Below are 24234 nucleotides of genomic sequence, written 5' to 3' on the forward strand. Positions count from 1 at the left end.
GTTGAATTGACAATATATTAGAGCCCTTTTTCCTTCTTGTCCTGCCAAACCTGCATAGGCCCTTTCTGTTTTGAAGGGCTTAAGAACTAACCTTTAGGGGAAACAGGTAGAAGCACTTTCCTGCCTGCACTAGACTATTCTCTTCCTGAGTTGCAGACTGTTTTTTCCCCCTAATTCTGTTTATCTCAATTAGCATATCCAGGAAAATCTTTGGCACCAGTACTTGGAAACTTTATGCCTCTCCACAGGTTGTTTTATAAAAATTCATTAATTAGCCTATTCATGGACTTATACCTTCTTATTCCAAAATCTGATATTAAGTATACCACTAGAATAAAAGACATTTAGAAATCTAAAATGATGGACATACCTTGAGCCTAATGAGTACCCAAACCAGGTTTCAGTAAGAGGGTAACCTGATCTTTTAACATCTCTAAAGATTCAACTATCTCAGAGCTCAGACTTTAAACCACTTTCTCTTTTTCCTTTTCCCTCTTTCTTTGTTTTTTTGTTTTTTTTTTTTTCTTGGATAGCAGAAATTTATTTTCTCTCACAGTTCTGGAAGCCAGAAGTCCAAGACCAAGGTGCTGTTTGGCTTCTCCCCTTGGCTTGTAGACAGCCATCTTCTTTTTTTGTTGTCATACGACCTTTCTTCTGTGTGTGCACGTGGAAAGAGAGAGCCCTCTGGTGCTTCTTCCTCTTACAAGGACACCAGTCAAATTAAATTAGGGTCCCACCCTTAGGACCTCATCCCTCATTTTTTAAGGAGAGCTTATCCAGTTCCATGACTTTAAATACTACCTTTACATTGGTGATGACTCAAATATAATCTCCAGCCCCCACTTCACCCTGAACTTCAGACTACTTGGTATCTCTACTTACATGTCCATAGATACCTTAAACTTAACATGTCTACAACCAAACTCTTGATTGCCCCTAATCTTAAATTTGCTTCTTCTCAGGTGTCCTCTGTCTCAGTAAACCCAGTTTCCCAAAAACCTTTGAGTTTTTCTGTTGTATGCCTCATCTAATCCTTTGGTAAGTCCTGGCTGATCCCCTTTAAAATGTGTTTCAACTCTATCCACATACTGTTTCCTCTAGCATTGCAGTTCTAGGTCAAGCCATCATCCTCTCTCACCTGGACCACTGCAGTAGCCTCCTGTGATCTCCTTGCTTCTACTCTTGCCCCAATTCCCCTTTAAAACATAAATTATTTTGTAATTCCCTGCTGCTTAAACCCCAGTGGCTTCTCAGCAAAGAGGTCCAATGTAGGCTGGCCCCTAAACTACCTCTCTGATTTCCCTCTGACTATCCCTCTCACTCACTCCCCTCCAGCGACACTGGCCTACCTTTCCTCAGTTGTCCTAGGCACATTCTGACCTCAGTTTTTGCATTTGCTGTTTTCTGCCTCAAACTCCCTCTCTTCAGATAATCACATGGCTTGTTCCTTCACTTCATTTGGATCTGTACTCAAATTTCATCTCCTAAGAGAGGCCTTTTTTATTTGTTTATTAGTCATCTGCTTAAAACAGCACCTTCCTAAAACCTCCATCCTTACTGTGCTTTATTTTTCTCTGGGGTTCTTACTGCTCTCTGACATTATTTTAAAACTATTTTTTAATTGCCTGGGTCCACATTTGAATGCAAGCTTCCTGAAGGGAGGTGGGGCAAGGGCATTGTCTGTTTTGTTCAATGCTGTGTTTTCAGCACCTAGAACAGAGCCTGGCTCATACAAAATACTAAGTATTCTCTTGTGGAATGAATGAGTGAATGTATGCATAAGAGGCTGCACCCATCCTTTGAGAAAGATACTGAAGTTTCATCCAGGCTCACTCGGCAGGATCCACAGTCCCCAAATCACCGCCTCTACCACCATGTGTAAATCAGTTGTCTGCTGGTATGTGCATGCTTTCCAAGTGCCCCACTGATTCTTCCCTTCAAATCTTTCCAGCTTAAGTTCCCTCTTTTACCTACACTCACAGTTGTACTTTCCATCTCCATCTGACAAAAACAGTCTTTTAGAATTTTATAACATAACAAGTACTTATACATAGAAAAAAGTAATTTTTATTAGGAGACAGTTAGTTCATGATAGTGGTTGTAAAAGCACAAAATAAGGAACAAGAAGTTTGAGATTTGGACAAATTAAATTCCAAAGTTCTGAAGGAACTTGCATATATCTTAGAGACAATATCCTTGTTAAATCATGGTAAATGGGAACGATGATAAAAGATTGTACTGGTTACAACTCACCTGGAGTCTGGTGTTCCATGTCTAACATTGAGTCCAGTCTGGGCATGAGATTTTTTAAAAGATAAAAAGGAATATGTTCAAGAATGGCAAACAGTATAGTGAAAACACTTCATATGAGTAGTGGTTGAACAATATGATAATAATAATAATTACAAACATTTACTATGTGCCAGACATTATTCTAAATACCGGTGAAAAGTTATTTAATCTTCATCCTGTGAAGTAGATACTATTATGTCTCTTTTCAGAGGGGGAAGTGAAGTCACAGAGGTTAACTCCCTCAAAGTCACACAGCTATAAGAAGGAGAGCCAGTGCTGATTTCATTCTGATTTCTGAGTCTGTGCTCTTAACCACTATATTATTATCCTTTAATATTCAAAAAGAGCACTATAGAAGAGAAATTGGGGCTACTGTAGAAGTTCTTATAAGGCAGTGTTAACTTTCACCTCAAGATCAAGCATTGCCACCTCTTTCTCAGTCCTCCCAGTCTCCGCAGTATGTACTCTTATAATAGGACCAGTAGCAACACTTTATTACACTTATTTGCTTATATCCCTACCTCTCTCTACTAACCTATATTTAACCTATTTTAAGGATTGTATTTGATTCACTTTTGAACCACTAAATTTAGTTTACTGTTTGGCATATAATGTTCAGTTTCTCTTGAATGAAAAAACTGAATGATTTTTAAATTGATTAGAACCATCCAATGGTGGAATGGCTTTCCTGTAAGGTAATGAGCTTCTGGTCACTGGCAGCAATCAAACATGGACTGTGTACTTGAAGGATGCTTGAAAGAATGCTGCAGAAGGAACTTCCATGTCATGTGGAAGTGGAAGCTTAAACCAGGTTTCCCTCAAGCTATGAATTATTTGATCTTATGATGTGTTAATTATGATCCTTTCTCTAAACATTTATTTAGCACCTCCTATGTGCCTGGCATTGTTCTAGGCACTGAAGATACAAAGATAAAAGTGCCCTAGCTAGTATCATAAGGAGCTAGTAGGCAGTAAATAATTAAGAGGTGCTTAAGAGTGTAGGTGTAAAGTTTTAGTAGGTAAAAATGAAAAGAACAAATTTTAGAAGTACTTTGAATAAATGGGGAAGAGAGAAAAAAGTGATTACAATGAGAAGTAGATATGAAAGATGACCCTAAAATTGTCTGCCTGAGAAGGGAGAATGTAGGAGGTGAGACCACATGTTTATATTGTTATGGGGGAATTCCTTAAAAGGGAAATATCAGTGTTTGTCATCCAGGTATATTGCAGGGCTGGATGTAATTCAGTAGAGATTAATTTGTGAAGTATTTTGAAATTCTTAGAACAAATGTGCCTTCTCTTATTAGTCTCTGAAACCAATAGAGATGATTAGGTCCACCTCCCCCTTGCCCTCTACCCTCTTTAAGGGCATTAACATGAAATGGCCAGTTCATTAAGTCATGTGGGACTCTTCGGTTTCTTTTCTGATTCATGTGTCTGGAATGTGTTAGGCAGTAGGGAGCAATGGCCTTTTTTATACTAACCTGGGCCCTTATGCTGTGCCTCTTGCACACATGTCTCAATATGTCTTGTCACAGAATTATCCTCTCTAGCTGGGACATGATGCCTAGGTAGGTGGGGAATTCCCCTGTTTTGTTTAAAATCATAGTTATCTTTGGGTTTGACTAGCATAGTCATGATTAGTTTACTGACAATTGGTTTTTTTCTTTTTATGCCATATGCTATTCCATGATTCATCTGCTTTGAGTCTGTTGCCTTAAAGGTGAAACAGTTTCTTCCAATGTTGATATTTCATAATCTCGTAGATAACAAGCATACACATATGCATAGTCCTTTCAGGAGTTTTAAACATTTGGAGCTGAATGAATTATGCTGCCACAAATGGAAAGGAGCAGTATAAAATCATAATGGTGATATCCAGTCGTCTTTTGTTGGGTGGTTGGGTGAACACTGATAACAAAGCCTGTGTAATTTATTATATTTCTTTATCTCTCCTTGAGAAATTATTTCTGGTGTGTGTTATTTATGAATTTTAACATTTAACATTTTACTTTAATTGCCTTGATTTACATGAGTTTTAATATTTTAGGCAAGATCTTTATTTGTAGAAGTGCGGTTTAAATTCCAAATAAATCATAATACTTGCTGTTAATATTGTAATGGTGGCATCTTTTCTCTAATGTGTAGCAATGACTTCAAAATTTAAGAAATCTTAATTCTGATTTAAATAGTAATCTTTGAAAATATTTTAATAGAACACATCACATTTCTGAATGCAATGCAAAGCAACTTTTTCTGCCCAGGTATTTTCTAAGTATTTAGAAGATTAGACTTATAAGCAAACATGAACTAAATTCAGTTTCTGCATGTAGCATTAATCAATGCATTTACTGTGTTGCATCATTTGGCCACCTGTATCTTTTTACTCATAATGTCAGTGATTGTTTTTCTGTGAAGAAAAACGCTTTGTAATTCCATGGTGTAGATGCACATGTAAATATCTGTATAAGTTGTACATTTGGAAAGAGATTTTTAAAAGATTCTAATTCTCAGTATGTCTCCCTCCTCCTCCTCCCCTTTACCTGGTTTTAGCTCCTCTTTGGTTCAGGTGTGCTGGTGTCCCTAAGCCTTTCTGGGCCGCAGCTGGAGAAAGTGGTGATTGACAGAAGCCTGGTGGGGAAACTCATCTCAGACACCATCAGTGATGGTAATTACCCCCATGTGCAAATCAATTGCCTACATTAACGGAGGGGCGGGAGAAATGGTGTGTCAACAGGTAGACTAATTATTACCACTGGGGACTTTCAAATACAAGTAATTGCTTGTAATGGCATAGTTTCAACCCCTGGGACCAATACAAGTTTTGACTAATATTTAATATCAAAGTTTCTGTCAAGTGTTAGGCTCATATTGTTGAGTATTTTTTACTTTTTCTTTAAAAAAAGTGAACATAATTTCAAAATAGGTTTTTTTTTCTTTTAGTGGATTGACTTTTCAAATATTTTTTATTTTGCAGTGAATTTTGGATACATAACCAAAATGTGTCAACACAGCCACCAGTTCAAACAAATAAACAAACAAAAAACCCTGTGCTTTGACTCCTAGGAAGACTGTTCCCAAAGTCCACAAATACTAACTTTTGAGAGAGTTTGGGCAGTATTTCTAAATATCAAAAATCAGTGTCAAATATACTAGATAAATCTGAATCCTATTAAGTGATACCACTGTGAGTGTATAATTGCTACAAAGCACATTTTAAAAAAAAGATTTTAAGCCAGTTATTGAAAAGGTAGGATACTGACATTTATTGGGCTCTAAAAGGCTCTGTGCAGTGCCACCTTACCTATTTCATTTAATTAAAAAAAAACTATTCATTGTAAGGTATGGTTATTTCCCTTTTATAGATAAGGATTTTGAAGTTGAGATACTAAGGAACATGCCTAATGAGATACTAAGGAACAGTTTAAAAATGACCGTGCTGAGATTTGAACCCAGGTTCTGGCTGCACTACACTGTGCTGACTCCTAAAGTTTTACAATTATATTATTTTTATTCAAGGTAAAAAGAGGTCTAAGAAACAGATTGCATTATCATTAGAGATTGAAAATGGTCAGTATCTTGAACTAAATAATCAAAGGAAAATGTGGTCTAGTGGAAAGGACAGAGGTAAGAATACAGAAACCTTCCTTCTGCTGTGTGTGCTCACTAACTACCTCGGAATAAATCTGACCCAATTTCATCTTCTTAGAGAAAAGCACTCTGCAGGATGGCTGTCATTAGCAATATCCCTGATAATAATAAGCTGAGGGTAGGATTGTAAGTGTGCCATTTCCTCTTCCTTATAGGAACGTGGTGCTAAGGAAGCTTCCCTATGGAAGCAGTTCCATTTTCATATGTCTAATAATTGACCCCTTCATTGACACTGCAAATAAAATAGTGGCTGTGATGATTTTGTCATATTGATGCTCCTCTATAAGAATTAAAAGAACTTCCAACACTATTCATGTCGCTGAGATATCTTTTTTCACATGTTTCTTTTATTTATACCCCAAATAATACACTCTCATGAGACCATGATAACAATGTGATTTCTTGGCAGTTCTCCAGATTTGCCCGTAATTGTGTGGATCTACTGTTGGTTACTGCTTGCACAGCCAGGGGTATGGGAGTAAAGAAAAATATATAAAACGTGTAATAATTTCTTTATGCTGGGAATAATATAAAACATTTCTCAAATTCCTACTATATGTTTTTATTAATAATTGTATAACATTAATGGTCCATTATATAACCATGAACCATGAATATTAATTATCTACCTATTTGTGTTACAAATAAAGCTATAGAAATATTTTTGCTAATCTTCATTATTAAATATTAATTTAGGTAACACCCATATTGGGTATAAGATGCTTTATTTCATTTAGCATGTATACCCTCAAAAAGAAGGTTCATTGATGAAAAATTTTAGAAAAAGATTGGTAGAAAATACTGACCTTTATCCTCTAATAAATCCAACTTATTCTCAGATGGTTTATATAGCATAGGACTAAAGGCTAAGCACAAATAAAAGTAAATGTTTTCATTTTACATTCAGGTGTGAAGCGGTCTTTATTTTATGATTTTCTTAGCCCTATTCCAAATACATCTCATTTGGAGGTTGTCCCCTAACATCAGTGTATATTGAAATGGTTTCAGGAAAAAAAGGAAAAATCCATGCATGATTAGATTGATGGTTATCGTTTATTCCCAGTATCTCTAATATCCTTGTAGAATATCATCATAGTATTTAAGAGACTTTATTATTTCAATTAATATTTACTTATCTTCTAAAAATAGCTTTTTATAATATTTCAGTGGAAAAAACTATCAATTTGTTACTATTCTAACTTAGTATCTGATTGTATTATCAATTTATTTTCAAAGCTCTTCTCACAGACAGCTTTATCATCTTATCATTTTTGGCACAAAACAAGCTATGTTTTATTCAGTTTACCAAGAAGATGGATTCTCCTGATACAAACAAAAGACTGGAAAAGCTCTCAGTCTTGGATTATAAGGTAGAGATTTCAGTTTATGCGGTCATACTGTTAATTATTAAAGTATGCTAGGGTATCACATGAGTTGATGTTATGCTCATTTTTCTTGACTGTTTCCGGGTTTCAGAAAAACCAGAGTTATTATAGGATTAAGCTTGATTAACTATGAAAAGTGCCCATCCAAAGTTTTCTTTTTAACTCCTATTATGGGGGGAGTCTAGCAATGGCATGTTTGGAGCGATTTATATAGTACTTATGGAAGTCAGAGACAGATAATAGAGGCAAGTTACACACTGGAAAATGGTTTCCTTGCTAGTGGTAGTATATATATAATTCTCACTTTTCCTTAAGACCTCATATCATCTTTCTGGGCAAGGATAGATGCTCTGGCTTCCATTTCACAAGAAAAGAAAGAAGGAAGAAGGCACTTTAAAAGATTAATAGAAAAATATAATAAACAAGGAGTGGGAAGATGCTCCCTCAGCCCCGCTCCCCCACCACCCAACTATAACTGGAGAAAAATGCAAAAAGAAATCTCCTTCATGTGTTAGTATCTCTACCTTCAGTAACTCCACATAATTTGTTTCCTTATATCAGGGATTTTACATCTGTTAAGGCAGGATTTTTATTTTAAATGATGTGCTTAGTTTAAGTTTTGCCACATTACATTTTAACTGCTTGGAAAGCATACTTTCTGCTAGGATGAGTATCTAATACATTTTCCAGGCTGTTTCAGTTCAAGGCCTCTTTTCAGCAATGACTTGTGTTTGCAAGATTGATCCAGCCTCTGTGACGTGGATTTGAGACAGTTCACTGTTCACTGGGAACAGAGCTGATATACAGCTTCCTTAAAAAAGATGCACACTTATGCCATACCTAGAGTATCTGTAACAAGGGCAGAAATTCTTAAAAGTCAGTTTTATGGCTTGAAACTTCGTGTGTGTGTTTTTGAAAAAGTAGTGTTTAACCTAACCTTTTGCCCTTTGGATTCTTATTGTGACTGAGGTGGTAGTGGTGTGGAAGGACTTAATTTTATTTGGCAGAAAAAGATCTATTCTTATAAAGAAGATTTTTAACATGTGCTAAAATATATTAAATAAATTTTTCATTGTGGTAATAAACTACAATTTTGTTTGCCAGCTTTGTGGAGCTTCTGTGACAGTTTGGATAATACTGCACGTTTAAAACTGGAAATCAGTGGTCCTCATGGATTAAGTTAGTAAAAAAAATTGATATTAGCATTTGTAAAAGGATATTATTTTCCAGAATAGCTAACTGTAGATTTACTTGAAATATTGTTTATTTACTAATACTGACATGTAAAATGCACCAATATGCACTAACTCAGACTATTAAAGTAAATGTTTTTAATGCATTTATACAAAATTTTATGTAACTAGTTATTATTATTATTAAAGCATTAGGTGTGATGGATAGTTTGTTAAAGTCTTCTCAGCTGAAGGACAGTAGCTACCCATTAATGAGAGCAGAGAGAAGCTACCAGGATATTATCTTTTCTTATGAAAAGATATGGAAAACAGATCTAGCATATGGGCCCTTAAACCTTGATTAAGGGAGTTACTTTCTTGTTAATCCATTCTGCCTTTAGATTTGAGAAATAAAGAATATGAGCACTCCACGTCATTTCTGTACAATAGAGAAGTAACCTGCTTCCCTTTGGAAAACCCATGGATTTTGTTTTCTGGTTCAATAGTTTAAATATAGATATTTACTGCTTAGTAATAAAACTGCCACTTGTCTATCGGAAGGCTGTTTTAAGAAACTTGTTCATTTCATTTGCCCTCTTGACCATCATGAAAGAATACTGATGACGTTAAAACTCATGGCAAACGTGAAATTTCAGATAACACATGATTTGCATTATGTGAGGATTGAAAGTGCCAGTCTCTTATTTTAAGTCTGTTTCCTCATCTCGAAATTCATAATAACATGTTTACATAGCAAGTAGGACATCAAAATAATGTGTATGTATTTTTAAGGACTTAGCAATCCCATTGTGGTATTTCTCTCAAATAAGAAGGTAAGTAGTTACGATAGTGATATTGAGAGCTTAACTATAAGAATTTGCACTTCAAAGCATCAAGTACATCCGTGTTGTCTGTCATTGACCATTTGGATTTTAAAACAAGGAAACAGTGTAGAGTATTATAATTCTGCTTTTCTTTAGAGCTGTACCATAATATAATTCTTTTAGATTGAAACAATTTTGGCAAAGAAAAATACAGGGTAAATATCCTGAAACTACTGACCTTTAACAAGTTTTCCTGTCAACATTTTAAAAATCCAGTTTAATTTATTTAACAGTGAAGGGACAGTACAAGGAGTTAAATGTTTACCGTGAGTGTACAGCACTGGTAATTACTTTGATTTCAGTTTCTTTTGATGTGCTTTCAGAGGATGAAGAGGTCAGTAATATTACGGCCATGCAAATAGAAACGGGTTCCTTTTGACCATATTTTTAAAAAATAGCAGAGGATTATTAAAGCATTAACCTTGATTTTAATGGCCTTGGTTGAGTGGTGAGATCACAATTTGGATGAGCCTGATTATTTACTAAATACAATACATAAATGCAACGGGTTCTTAACACCCATTGCACTCTGGCATTATCGCATTACTGCCATCCTTTGTTGCCTTGCAGACAGTAATATGAAAGCAATCTGTCATGTAGTGAGACTGGCTCCAGAAGCATTTCTCTGATAAGAAGACCCCCTGCCCTTTGCTAGTGTCTGGTCCAGTAGGCTTAGCCATGCGCTTAATCCCCAGAAAGTGGTTCGATTATTGCTGACCAGCAATGGCAAGATAGTTTTTTTTTTTTCTTCCAAGCTATCAACCTTCCATTAATTCCTTAAGCAGAAATACGGTGCAATCTATATTTCCTTGGCATGTGTCACCCAGATGGTGCCGTGCTTATGTTTTCAAATAACCATGTTCCAAAATAACATAGTTTGAATAATAAATTCTACAAATCCTTCCTAAGAAAGAGGAGCATAATTCTCAGAAGCTGCATAAACTTTTACACACGATGCTGTGGCTTATCCCTTTATGCAGAATTTGTGTGTATGTGTCTCATATATTCTTTAAAGTGATTTTTGCCTCAGGTTGTTTTTCCTTTTGTTGTTGTCAGTCATTGTTAACATGTTATGTCTTAAATAGTAGTCGGGCACTCTTGGTCAGCGGTACTGAACTTGTCATTTAATATAGTCGGTCTTAAATCCTATGTGTAGGTCGATGCTGTCAGGCAACCATGACTGTACATTTTGGTATTGATTGGGATTGCTACGAACAATTCCTCCCTAACTCACGTTTCTCCTTTTCCCTCCCTCTGCTAAAAATGGGGAGAATTGTGAACATATGTCTTTTTTATATATGTGTCAAAAGAATTCGGTAAATTCTGACACCTCCTTAAGCACATGTTTAACATGCATATTTACTTGCATTTATCTACATTTACAGATGCTTTAATTTTTTGTAATACTTTGAGGATTTTGCATTTTAAAAAAATGATTCCTGTCTGCTTTTTTTTTCAAACCATTAGATTTCCTATTATGAAATACCTGGTCCGGCAAACAGGACAACACAGCGTCGTCTAGCTGTCAATCATGTTCAGGATGTAGTTGTTTGCTGGTGGCCGCTGGTCAGTGATGATGCTTGGCCTTGGGCCCCCATTTCTTCTGAGAAGGACAGAGCCAATCTGCTGCTCCTGGGTTATGCTCAAGGAAGACTGGAGGTAAATCTAAAGCAAATATATACATTTTATTGAAGAGCAAATAAAATAGGATTATTAGTTTTTCTATTCTGAAATAAATGTGAATACTTTTTTAAAGTATTTTTCTAAATATTCAACAAAGGAAATTACATACGAAATGGGATCCTTAAAAGTATCGTATCTAGAGGATACACAGACAGTTTGAGGACTGGCCTGAATAACCTAGTGATGAGTAGCAGAGACTTCTGAGTTCAAATTCTAGCTCCGTCACTACCTAGCTCTCTGTCCTTGAGCAAGTTTCTAACCTCTTTAAATGGTGGTTTCACTATTTGAAAAATAGTTAATGAAGATAAATGTGTTAATATATACATTTAGAGCAATGTTGTGTATATTAAACGCTCAGTCACTGATCACTACTGTGACTTCTTGTTATTATCATTGTTAATATTGTCATTGCTGTTTTCTCGTGATTTCATGCCTGTTAAAGCTGTATTAACAGTCACCTTCTTTAAACTTCAGTTAGGTAATTTACAAACATTAGTCAAATACCTGTTTTGTACAAAACTCTGTGGTACCAAACCATGGCTTGGGCAAGAATTTGTAAGGAGGGCCTTAGAGCAACAGTTTTCTCAGTCAAGTATCCTCCCGGGGACAGGAGCACCAAAAGGGTTAATCTAGGAGGTGAGGACAATATTTCACCTTATCTATTCCAGATAATGTTTCCATCATCATTTGTTATTGTGAACCTATGGGTATTTTCAGCTTGTACCAATCAATACTTTTAGTATGAAATTTTTTCTTTTGTTAATAAGTTAAAAATGCTACCCCCCTCACTGGTTTTGTTTGTTTGTTTTTGGTTTGGGTGATTTTGTTTGTTTGTTTGTTTGTTTTGGCTCGAGTGAAATAATATGTTCCTATGTTTGTCTCTAAATCCATTATCTTTAGGCTTTAAGAAGTATTTCTCAGGATTAGTATTCTGAGAGATAAAGAACATGTCCAAGTTTTCTCTATCCCTACCTATTTCTAGTTTTATAAATTTTAAGACTGAAGAGTCCTTTTTGATTGATAAATTTTCCTTTTTCTGGAACTTTTCCAGTTTTGTTGCAGTAACAAACCACTTGTAATGCTTTACATATGGATTTTGTGAGGCCAAGGAAGTGCTTTATTCCTTTCACTTCCTGTTCATGACCACCATTTTGCTGATCTTGGGTCCAGAAGCTAACTGAATAAAAAGTTCATCAAAATGACTTAATGCAATAAAGCTAATTAGAAGTCTATTAAATGTTGTATCTTACACTAAAAGTAAAACTAGTATAAATCAGCCTTTAGTTTTACATTACACAAATTACCTTTATTTGACATGAGTATATTACATGAAAATAGGACTGTTCAAAAAGGGTGTCGATGCCTCATCTCCTGGTGTCTCCTAGTTTATGGACTTTGGAGTTGGACAAACCTGGGTTTGCCTGTTGGTTGGACCATGTACTATGTGACTTTAATTACATTTACTCCCTCTAAGCTTCTGTCTGCTTTAACTAGTTCTGCGTTCTTTGGCCTTACGTAGATCACCTACCCTCTCTGACTTGAGTTTTCTAATTTTTAAAATGATGGATTTAAACCAGATAGGTCCCTGGCAGCTCTAAACAGTGCTCGTCTGGATTCTGAAGCACAGATCTGATTTAGCCCTCTCCTATTCAGATGCCTTCAGTAGATACTGAAACTAAACTTAGCCTTGGCACTGAAAAGCTCACCTTGACTGGCCTGACCTATCTTTCCAATGTTACTTCCTCATGCAAACCTGTGTTTTAGCCAAACAGTTTACTCACTGCCTCTTAATTTCCCACCTCCTGTCTGTACATATTACTGGTATTTCTACCTGAGAGGCCCTTCCCTCTCTTTCCACATCATTCAGCAACTACTGAGCATAACCAGGGAGCAGCACTGTATTTCATGCCAGGGGATATGAATACAAAACTACCCCTGCCTGCAAGGATCTTAGTGTCTACTGATGACAGACAAATACAAAACAAGTGCACTAAAGTGTTAAATGGTGCTGTGGGTAGAGCATGTGTAAATAAGAGCCAGAAGGGAATGACTGAGTCTTTTTAGAGAGATAATAAGGGGGGACTTTAAAGAGGATTTAGTTTGCTGAAGATTGGCACACAATTTTACTTTCTTTTACTATCCTTTCTAAGTTTCGTATCAAAGTTGTACTAGCCCTTGGAGTGATTTGACTAGGCTTTTCCTTTTCTCCTCTCCAGAACAGTACCAAAAGGAATGATCTGATACTTGAATGTTTGGTAAAAACTCATGTAAAACCGCCTGGGTGTGATGTCTTTCAAGGAAGATAGATTTTTGTATAATTGATTCCATTATTCAAGGGTTGTTTGTTTTTCAGGAATTCTATTTTTTCCTTGAGTCATTTTCCTTAATTTGTATTTCTGGAAAATTATCCACTTTATTTAAGTATTTTAATAGATTTTCATAAAGTTGTATTGATATATGCACATGATTTTTAATTGTTCATCACTGATTGCATAGTTAATGTCCCCTTTTTTGATCCTAGTATGTTAAGATATATAATTCACTTTTTTTGGCAAGTAGCTTTTATCTTGGATTTGGCCCTTTCAGTCAGTCTATCAAAATTAAACTGTTGGAAAATTTTGTAAAGATTTCTTTTTTAGAACCTCATGTGAACTTCTGTATGCAAAAGGTGAACGTCTTTTGGAAGAACTGTCTAGGGAAATAGTTTCTTTTTGTGTATGTGAAGACATAATCTTTAACTCTGAATTGTAGCACATTTTTTAGGATATCATGAACTAAAACCAGTTGTCTATAAAAGTAATATTCAGGCATATGTCTTTAAATTTTTTTCACTAGCAGATCAATAGACTTCTTGAACTAATCCTCAGAATAAATGATACCCATGATACACTCTTAAACCCTAAAATTCAAACTAAAGAAGTCACAGCCTCATAGAGGAGAAATTTAACCTTTGCATCTATTAAACTATAGAATTTTAAAAAATCATTTCCTATCCAAGTTCAATCAGAGAAGATAATAAGCTTTTATTTGGACATGGCAGATCCTAGAGTAGTGCTTCCAGCCCTGGCAGCACCGCATAGTCACCTGCAGAGCTTTTATATTGGGTCCCCCCCCAGACCAGTTACAGCAGAATCCCCAGAGGGGGAGGAGGCATCAGATTTCCTTTACAGGTTCCCTAGGTGATTCTCATGTGCATCCAAGTTGAGAACCACTGCTTTACAGCAAGCTAAAAAAAAAAAAATTTAAAGCCATCTTTTTCACATAACACACCATGGAAAGGATAAAGCCCACATACTGAACCAAATGAGAGTTTTAACAGTAGATTCTAAGTAGAAAATTGGCTTACCAAGCAGCTAAGAAGGAAGAAAACAAAGGAAACATAGAAATAAGCTCTCTGTGACTGAATTATCTGTCTTTCAGAGGAGGAACATTTTTTAATTTATTTTTATGGATATTAGAAAACTGCTGGTCTAATTTCACACCACAGAGCTCTAAACAACAGTACATATCTTAATTAGAAGCATAGAACAGACAGTTATGTAGTTTAGGAAGAAGATTTTCTTTTGCAAATTATACAATAGTATGCACAAAAAGCATTATCAGTAAAATTCATTTAAAAATATTTAATAGTGTTTGTGTGGATTATCATATTTAGCATGGTAGTCATTTTTATTTAAATTCCACATACTCCTTATCCTTCCTTTTGGAAAAAGTGATCACCATCATCCTAGAACTATTTAATTCATTCACTTTGTCAAAAAATGTGATGACAGCACAACTTACTCTTGGTGGTAGTTTCAAGATATCTTACTTATAAAAGATCACTTGTATTTGTTTACCAAGTTAATCAAAAACACATAAGCTAGACTATTAAACCTTTAAACGTGTTACATTTCCCTAGCCTTAACAACCTCACAAAGATAACTTTTTCCCCATAAAAATTAAAAACCATTTTCACAGTGATTTAGAGGAGCAGCCAACTGATGGGGAAATTAAAATGTACCAACTTTTAATACAGTATAACTTGATAAAGAAACATTCAGAAAGCATTATCAATGCATTCAACTGAAAAGCCAAAATATTTAAGAAACATCTCTTCCAAAAAAATGTATACATTGTGTTAGCTTTCAACCAGATAACCAAGATTTTCTATTTTAAAGGTGATTTTTTTAAAATCTCCTTATTATAAAGCACACTAAAGAAAACCACACAGAGTAAATGTATAGCGTAATGAGCTTTTACAAAAAAACACCCCTGGAACCAGAGTCAGGTCAAGAAACAGAACTTTGCCAGACACCCAGAAATACTGCCATGTAGTCTGTTTTGATCTCAGCCCTTTCCTGGTGTCCCAAAGTAAACACTATTCTGACTTTTACACACTTTCTCATATACTCATATATTTTTTATCACCTAAATATAAATCCCCCAAAACTGTAGTTTAATAGTATCTATTTAAAATACATTAATGTGTCTCTTAAATCTCTCTTAATCTACAAGTTCCCCCTCCATCCCTTTCTTTTCCTTAAAATTTGTTGAAACTGCAGTGTCTCACAGTCTGGATTTTGCTGTTTCCATAATTATGTTGTGGTTCAACATGTTTCTCTGTCTTTTGAAAATTCTGCAAGTTAATAGTCAGTTTTGGCAAGACTACGAGCGATAGACTGGCTTTTTATCAGAAAGCACGTAATGTCAGGTTCTCTTTCTCTCTTGGTTGTCTCTCTTCTTTGATGTCAGCAGCTATTGATAATCAGTGCCTAGATCCATTAATTCATTAGGGTTGCAAAATGGTGATAACTAATGATATTACTATTTTTTATTTATTAATTGGGATGCTTTTTATAATGAGACACTTCTACTCATCTCCCATTTGTTATCCCAGGGGCTGAATTCACTTAGTACACTCAAGGTAAACATCTGTTTCTTTTACCTACTAGTTTTCAAGATTGAATTGGTTCCCTGTCACTCCCTGAAGGTAATCAGCTTTTGTTTTTCAAATAGCATTATGAATTCATGAATTTAAACATATTGGACTTAATGGGTTTCATAAATTATCATTGTTATCCTTTTGAAAGTTCAGTTTCTTAACTTTGGCCTCTCTTTTTGTCATGACCTTAGTCGTCTCGGGTAGCCTCCCTCTATCTGGTATGACAGAATGTTCCATGCTCCTGTTGCACATTTCCTGCCCAAACCCAGAATTAGAAATTTCTTCAATAAGCTATGGTTTCTTTTACTGGAAAATGGTATTTTTAAGCCCAAGTTTTGGAGCTAAGGCTATTGTGGTGTTGTTACTGGGTTGGTCATTATTTCTAGGTGCCTTTAGTAGAGAGAGCTAGAAAGTTTGTACATGTGTATATTCAGAGTGAGTTCATATTGATACTTCTAATTCATGTTAAGAATTACAGGGTTTTTATTTTTTTTTATTTTTTTGTCACTTTTTTTCTCTGTGATTTATCATAACATTTTGTGTATATTTCCCTAAGAATTACAGGGTTTTTAATTTTAACGTCTTCATTACATCTGTATCTTTCTTCTACACCAGAAATCCTAGTTTTCAGGGATACAAGGGATGAATTGTAATGTCCCATAATTACTCGTTTACTTTATCCCATGGTACATACCTAACAGTCTCAGAATAATCACACTACCTCTACTAATATATAAATTACTGAGCACATTCAAGAACTTTTTGGTCTCTGTTTTTCTTGTTTCTACCCCTTCCATTTAAAAATAGTTGTACTTTACTTACATTATTGAAGTATATAGTCATACGTACTGTGTTCTCTCTTTATCCTCATCTACTCATCCATGGGTTTTTGTTTTGCTCTTTAATCGGACTGTCTTTTTCACGTGGGGATTTAGAAAGATTCAAAAATTATAGTGCCACCATTGCCACTTTGCCAGAATCAGGAATGCTGCACTCAAACACTTTTAATTTGAATGAACATTTTCTGAAAGGTTGAATTTTACATGTTTATATTCATGTTTTTGCATGGGATGTCCTTTGTTCCAGCAGTATTTGTTGAAAAGACTGCCTTTCTCTAATGAATCACCTCTACTCCTTTGTCAGATATAGTCAGCTCGTCTGATGTGTAGGTACATTTCTGGGCTCTTTATATTCTGTTCCATTGATCAATTTGTCTTTTCTTTCATGAAATAACTTTTTAATATATTGCAAAATATAACTGTTACAACGTAATTCTGTGTATTGGAGGATTTTATTAATACAACATATGAGTTGATAACATTCACATACCAAAAAATATGGGTAAAGGAATGCCTGTACTTCCTCGTAGATTTGGCCCTTTTTCTAAGTTTGTAAGAAATTTATATTTTTATCATGTATACAGACGTCAGATTTCATTGAAAGCTATTAAAAATAAGAGATGTATCCATTTGGAAAAATATTACTTTTTTTAATTGATATATTTGGATAGGTAAAGATGTGGAGCAATAAGGAACTCATTCATGGCTTATTGGAGAGGAAATTAATAAATCACTGTGGAGAGCAACTTAGAAACAGCTAATATGATTGCAGGTGTGAGTCTCCAGCACTAAGGAAAACTGACCTGTGTATATAAGTACATATATACAGTAATGTTCGTAGCAGCACTGTTTGTAGTATCAAAAAACAAGAAACAACTTAAATGTCCACTAATATTTAAGTTGAATGAAAACGTGTTTTGTGGTGTATTCAGAGGGTAAACTGATATACAGAAGTTGAAATGAAGGAATTAGAGCTTTATGATTAAATCCCAAATGAAAAAGTTGAGCAAAAAGGAACTACAGTATGATACAATATAAGAACACCTGTATAAAATTTTTTCTTTATTGAAGAATAGTTGATTTACAGTGTTATATTAGTTTCAGGTATATGACATAGTGATGCGATATTTTTATAGATTATACTCCATTTAAAGTTATTTTACAATATTGGCCATATTCCCTGTGCTGTATATTACATCCTTGTATCTTATTTTACACATAATAGTTTGTACCTTCTAGTCCCTTTCCTCATTTTGCCCCTCCCCTGAACTCTCTCCTCAATGGTAACCACTAGTTTGTTCCTCTGTGAGTCTGTTTTGTTATATATGTTCATTTGTTTTATTTATTAGATTCCACATATAAATGGAAATGTACAGTATTTATCTTTCTCTGGCTAACTTACCTCACTAAGCATAATGTGCTCCAGGTCTACCTAGGTTCTTACAAATGATAAGATTCATTCTTTTTTATGGCTGAGTAATATTCCATTGTATATGTATACACCACATTTTTTTTATCCATTCATCTGTCGATGGACACTTAGGTTGCTTCTGTATCTTGGCAATTGTAAGTAATGCTACACTGAACATTGTGGTGCATATATCTTTCTGAATTAGTGTTTCCATTTTCTTCAGGTATGTACCCAGGAGTGGAATTGCTGGATTATATGGTAGTTCTATTAAAAATTTTAAAACATTCAAAACAATGTGTTGTTCAGGGTTGTTCTATATTGATGTAGTAAGAATATGCTTAGGAATAAATACCAAATTCATAATAGTATTGCCTCTGGGGAGGGAGAAAAGAGAATGCAATCTGGTAGTTTTTATCTTTAGCTGATATTTCATTTCTTAAAAAAAAACTGTAACAAAAGGATAGTATTTCATAAAGCTTTTTTGCATTTATTATTATTATTATTGGAGACAACATCTCTATTGTCTTGAATGTTTCATAAAGATGTAAAACTAAAGTGTGCCATCTATCTCCTGTTACTAAAAATTTCAGCAAAGTGAGGGGAGAAATGTAGATTTCAGGACAAATTCTAGTGAAAAGCTAAGAATTTTGGTTGCTGCATGATCTTTGAAATAACCTGGGTACACTCTGGTGAAAGTTTTCAGTTGCAGAAAAGACTCAATAAACTTTCTTCCTGATACATATATTGAATGACCTTAAAAACATCGTAATAGACACGCTCTCTCGCCAAACACAGAACACGGGAATCTTGCGTCTATCTCCAGCTGACTGGGATTGCTTTTCTGCTTTTTGTGCTTTCTTAAGTTTAAAATATCTTCCATAGAAGGCATTAGTCATGCTGACTGCTTATGCCTTTCCTTCTCTATGCTTTCTTCCTTTGATGACTTTTGGATCAATTCTATCTACTTTTTTCAATTTAGCTTTTTTAAGAATAAAAACAGAATCATCTGTGTGTGTGTGTGTGTGTGTGTGTGTGTGTGTGTGTGTCATCTAGTTTCAACCTTAAAGCTGACTGAATTAAACTTGACAAACATTTCGCTTTAGGAATGATACTGCCAACATTTTTATCCTTGAAATTGGGAAATTCCTAGACCTTGAGGACTCCTCATTATCTTTTCTGCTCTTTCTTAGCTTGAATTTTTCAATTCTTAATATTTCTTTCTTTACTACACAGTTTTCTTAAAAAACAATGAAAAGTAAACAACAAAAAAAATAAAACAGTGGGCCATGGTTACTTATCTCTCATCTGGTATCACAATCTCCCTCCATTGGCCACTTGTAACATCACATAGCCTGTGGTTTAGCTAATACTGCTTGGGTTTTCTGTGTGTTTTCCTTCTTTGAACCTTCCTATTACCTTGAAGTTAAAGCAGAGATCTTCTTTCAGATTTTTCAGACTCTTGGCAGATCACTACACATTTTAAACATCTTTATTTTTTCATCCCTTACTTACCTATAATTGTTCTTCCTCTTCACATTATTTGCCTATTCAGTATGCCCTTGTTAGGACTTCTTACCCTGTTCTTTATTACAGGCATTCCCACTTGAATTCTAATGACCAGTTCCTGAAACCCCTGGCATATATTTTCAGAATCTTTAAAGAGTTACTAGATTTCAGAATTCACCAATCTGGAAAGTACCCGAAGATAGAATTAAGACCAAGAACTCAAAGTTGCTGATAGAGTAAATCTTAAAAGTTCTCATTACAAGGAAAAACTAAAATGTAACTATGTATGGTGACAGACGTTAACTAGACTTCCTGTGGGGATATTTCCCAATATCGAGTCATTATGTTGTACACCTGAAACTAATATTATGTTATATGTCAATTATACCTGAGAGAAAGAGAGAGAGAGAGAAAGAGAACTCAGTGAGAGTAGGGAATTCTTGATCATAAAGTTTACAGAGGGTAACGGTGAGCACGCCTCATGGAAGGTAGAAGTAGACTTCAAATTACTCTTGCTTGGTTACAAGAATACTGCCAGCCACAGTCCTCTCATTTTGGAGTCCTCTCTCTCCTTTGTGTGTTTTCTTCAGGGCATTGTCCCCTAACATTTGTCCCTTCTCTACACACCATATTTTTTGTGTATATCTTGGCCTGATCATCTCCTCACTAGTACTTCAATCTAAGTTCATTTTGGGAGGAAAAACTGACCACATAAATATAGGATGAGAGATGTCTCAGTATGTGCAAGTTTGGATTTTATAAAGTCTACGTTTTGCCTTGGTATTTTGCAATAACTACATAATTGTATTTGGTATTTTCAACTTATTTGCAAATGATCAGCTAACTGAAATTCTCATAGATAGAAAGTGTATTAACACATTTTTCTCCGATATAGTTCTTCAGTCAGTAGAGTATACTTTTAATGACTTTAAAAGGCTGATGAATATTCAGGTGTAACACTTCATTTTCATAATCTTGGTCCAACATAGTAGCATCTTCCTAGAAAAATGGAATGACTGCATTTTCTTTCCCTGCATCTCATTGCTCTATTTCAGCTGAGACCATTTTTATTGATGATTATCTGTTTCTACTTCTTGTATAAAAAATATTACTTTAGAATTCTAATTGGAATCCTAGTTCACTTTTCCTTTCAATTAAAAGCATTAATATGGAGAGTCTTTAAAAAACTAAAAATAGACTGACCTTGTGATCCAGCGATCTCACTCCTTGGCGTATATCCGGAGGAAGCTCTAATTTGCAAGGATACATGCATCCCAATGTTCATAGCAGCACTATTTACAATAACCAAGGCATCGAAACAACCTAAATGTCCATGGACAGACAGTTGCCTGGATAAAGAGGTTTTTCATATATATACAATGGAATACTACTCAGCCATAAAAAAGAATAAAATGCCATTTGCAGCAACATGGATGGACCTGGAGATTGTCATTCTAAGTGAAGTAAGCCAGAAAGAGAAAAAAATACCATATGATATCACTTATATGTGGAATCTAAAAAAGGCACAAATGAACTTATTTACAAAAAAAAATAGACTCACATAGAAAACAAAATAAACTTATCATTACCAGGGGGCATGGGAGTGGGAAGGGATAAATTGAGAGTTCAAGATTTGCAGATACTAATTGCTATATATAAAATAGATAAGCAACAAGTTTCTTCTATATAGCACAGGGAACTATATTCATATCTTATAATCTATAATGAAAAAGAATATATGTGTATATATGACTGAAACATGCTGTACACCAGAGACTGATACAACATTGTAAACTGACTATATGTCAACTTTTAAAATAGTATTAGTTACACATTAGATAACATCCAAGTATCTCTTTAGTATTCTTGATTGACCTAAACTTTTGCACCAGGGTTCTTTGCCGTGTCAGTCAAATTATTTATAAACATTTCCTGTGCAGATTTACTGTCATTATGTACTTACTGTTGCTGCTTATTTATTTTATTATAGGATATGATACCTTTATCTTGGTAGTATCTGTACATATAAATTTCTTATTTTCATAGACTGAAATGTTTTCTTTATTCTAATAATGTTGGTTATCTTTTAAAATCACAGAATCAAATATGAACTTAAATTTAGAATCATGAAATTAAGTATGAACTTTGTATATTGTGTTTAAAAATTATTCGGTCAGTAGTGTTTTTCATAAATAAATGAAATCAGTTTAATATAACTTCCAAGCCACATCTTTTCCGTTTAAGATTATCTTTAAATTTATAGTTTGTAACTATATAAGCGGCAGCCATGAAATCTAAATAACCAAATTTGGATTTTATGTAGGATCAGTATCTTTCATTCCTTTTACCTTCTGTCTTTGTCAAGGAATTCAGGACTCTGTCTTCCAAAACAATAGTAATAGCCACTATTTATTGAGGGCTCCTCCGTCTCCTGCATGTCAGGTCCATTATTTTTGTTTTTAACTCACATGGCATTCCTGCAGGACAGGTGAATAAATCCTCATTTTACAGATGAGAAAACTACAGTTCCAAGAGGTTGACTTGCCCCAAATCCCAGAGCTTTCTGTTGCCAAGAACGAGGAGACAGGCCCGAGGGTGTGCTGCTTCTGCTGTGTGGTGTTGCTCTGGACTGTTGTACATGGTCAAGTCCAGCTTGGAATTAAATTCTGAACCCAGCCATGTAAAACGTCATCTCATTCTATGTTGAGAGTCACGTAAACTTGCCCCTGTCTGTTCATGACATACTGCTTTCCAAAGATTCCATGCAACATCATAGAAGAAACCTAAAGTTTTCCTTGTTCTCTTCTTCTTTTTAAATGGATGTAAAAACTAGCAATAATATTTTGTGTTCTAATAATTTTTCTTTTGAGGAAATAGTTTAGTTTTGATTTGGTTCATTTTGAGGATTTTTTTTATTTACATTTATAAAGTACACCCTTTATTTTCAACATAATGCAATGAATGAATGAAGCATCTTTAAGAGGTCAGTTTATTAAGAACCTTGCCTTCCAGCCTTCCTCAGTCACACTAAGTTGCCTGTGTTATTCACTACTTGACAAAAAATAGCTCAGCAATAGCTTCTTTCTTTCTCATGCCAAGGTTCACAGGCTCCGTTGTCATGTGTATGATTTGTCTCTGTAGTTCCTTCACCTTTTTCTCACTCTTCTTCTCGTTGTGGGGATCCCACCACCATACCTAGAGTTTCTAATGCCTTGTGGATCTCATTCCTGCTCTATGATCACACACACACACACTGGTACCTGTAAACTCATTAGTTACCTGTGCTTGTGAGGCCGTGTGTCTTACAGAGACCTTGATCTTTAGAGTCAGACTGACCTGGCTTCAGACCACAGCTCTATCACTTACTAACTTTGGTACCAAAGGAAACTTACACCATCTCTCTGACCCTCGTTTTCCTTATCTCTAGAATGTAGATTATAATACTAAACTTTGGAATATTGAAAAGATTATATAAAACAAGGTACAAAAAGTGATTAACACAATACCCTGTTTTCTTACTGCTTATTAGTGTTGGTGGGGTGACTCTTTACTGAAACTCATGCACACTTGTTTTTTAATCTGTATACTTTTATGATATCTGTAATTATGCCATGCCAGACATTTTCCTCCCGTAAGCGAATTTTAGACATTTACTTGTGAAGAAGACAGGTGATCCTGTGGCCTTGGCTAGCTTTTTAGAGGTGTCTGGGATTGGCAGCGGAGGAGAAGGCATACATGCGGTCCACAGTCTTACTTCCCTTTTAACCCCTTTCTCTTGGTGAAACCACATTGCGTGTTGGGGAGAATCTCACAAACTTCTGGAACTGAGGAAGCCTGGGACCCTCCTCCCTGCACCTTGGGCCTAACCTGTTCTCTACCCAGACTGCCATCTTGCTTGACCCCCCTCTAGGCGATCTCTGTACGAGTACAGGTCCTATTCAGGGTCACCTGGCCTCCCAGTTTTCTGCCCTAAGGCTTCCTTTACAAATCTCTAAGCTTTCTGGAAGTATGATACTTCAACCAGCAATATAGTATGTTTTTTTTTTTTAATTTATAGTTTTTTTAAAAGCTACTACCAGCATAGCTTTTAGCTAGCTCCTACACAGGATACCAAAACAAAGTGTAAAGTAGTAAGACAGTTTTTTTTTTTTTTGGATACAGTTAAAGTGAGGACATGTGATCAAAACTTAGGTGTAAATAAAAGGCTGAATGTCACAAGTTGGCCAAGTTAGCCAAGTTGGAGTAGGGAAGGGGTAATGGAGGTGAGATCAAAGGAAAGAAGGATGCTGCCCAGCTGGGAGAAATTTAGAAACTGAGATCTGAAATAGCATTTGGTCTAATTCTTCAAGAATGTCAAGAATGAGCATGATTGATAGGAAATACTGAGTCTCTGTGGGTAAAGAGTATGGATTTCAAGTAAAGGACATGAGTGAAGTTGTTGAAAGGTAAGCCGAGGTATATTACAATTTTTTGAGTTTGAGTAAATC

At 35.1% G+C, this 24234-nt stretch overlaps 1 protein-coding gene across 3 annotated transcripts in view; it reads left to right on the forward strand.

Annotated features, from left to right (window-relative positions):
• WDPCP (WD repeat containing planar cell polarity effector) overlaps window positions 1-24234 on the forward strand; it is a 288075-nt gene that overhangs the window by 98980 nt on the left and 164861 nt on the right. For all 3 annotated transcript variants that reach the window (XM_072937648.1, XM_031675558.2, XM_015237041.3), the window contains exons 7-9: window positions 4846-4960; window positions 7180-7313; window positions 10852-11043. In XM_072937648.1, coding sequence (XP_072793749.1) covers window positions 4846-4960; window positions 7180-7313; window positions 10852-11043 — 441 coding nt within the window. The remainder of the gene's footprint in view (window positions 1-4845; window positions 4961-7179; window positions 7314-10851; window positions 11044-24234) is intronic.

The sequence above is a fragment of the Vicugna pacos genome, chromosome 15, assembly GCF_048564905.1.
Source record: "Vicugna pacos chromosome 15, VicPac4, whole genome shotgun sequence".
NCBI lineage: Eukaryota > Metazoa > Chordata > Mammalia > Artiodactyla > Camelidae > Vicugna > Vicugna pacos.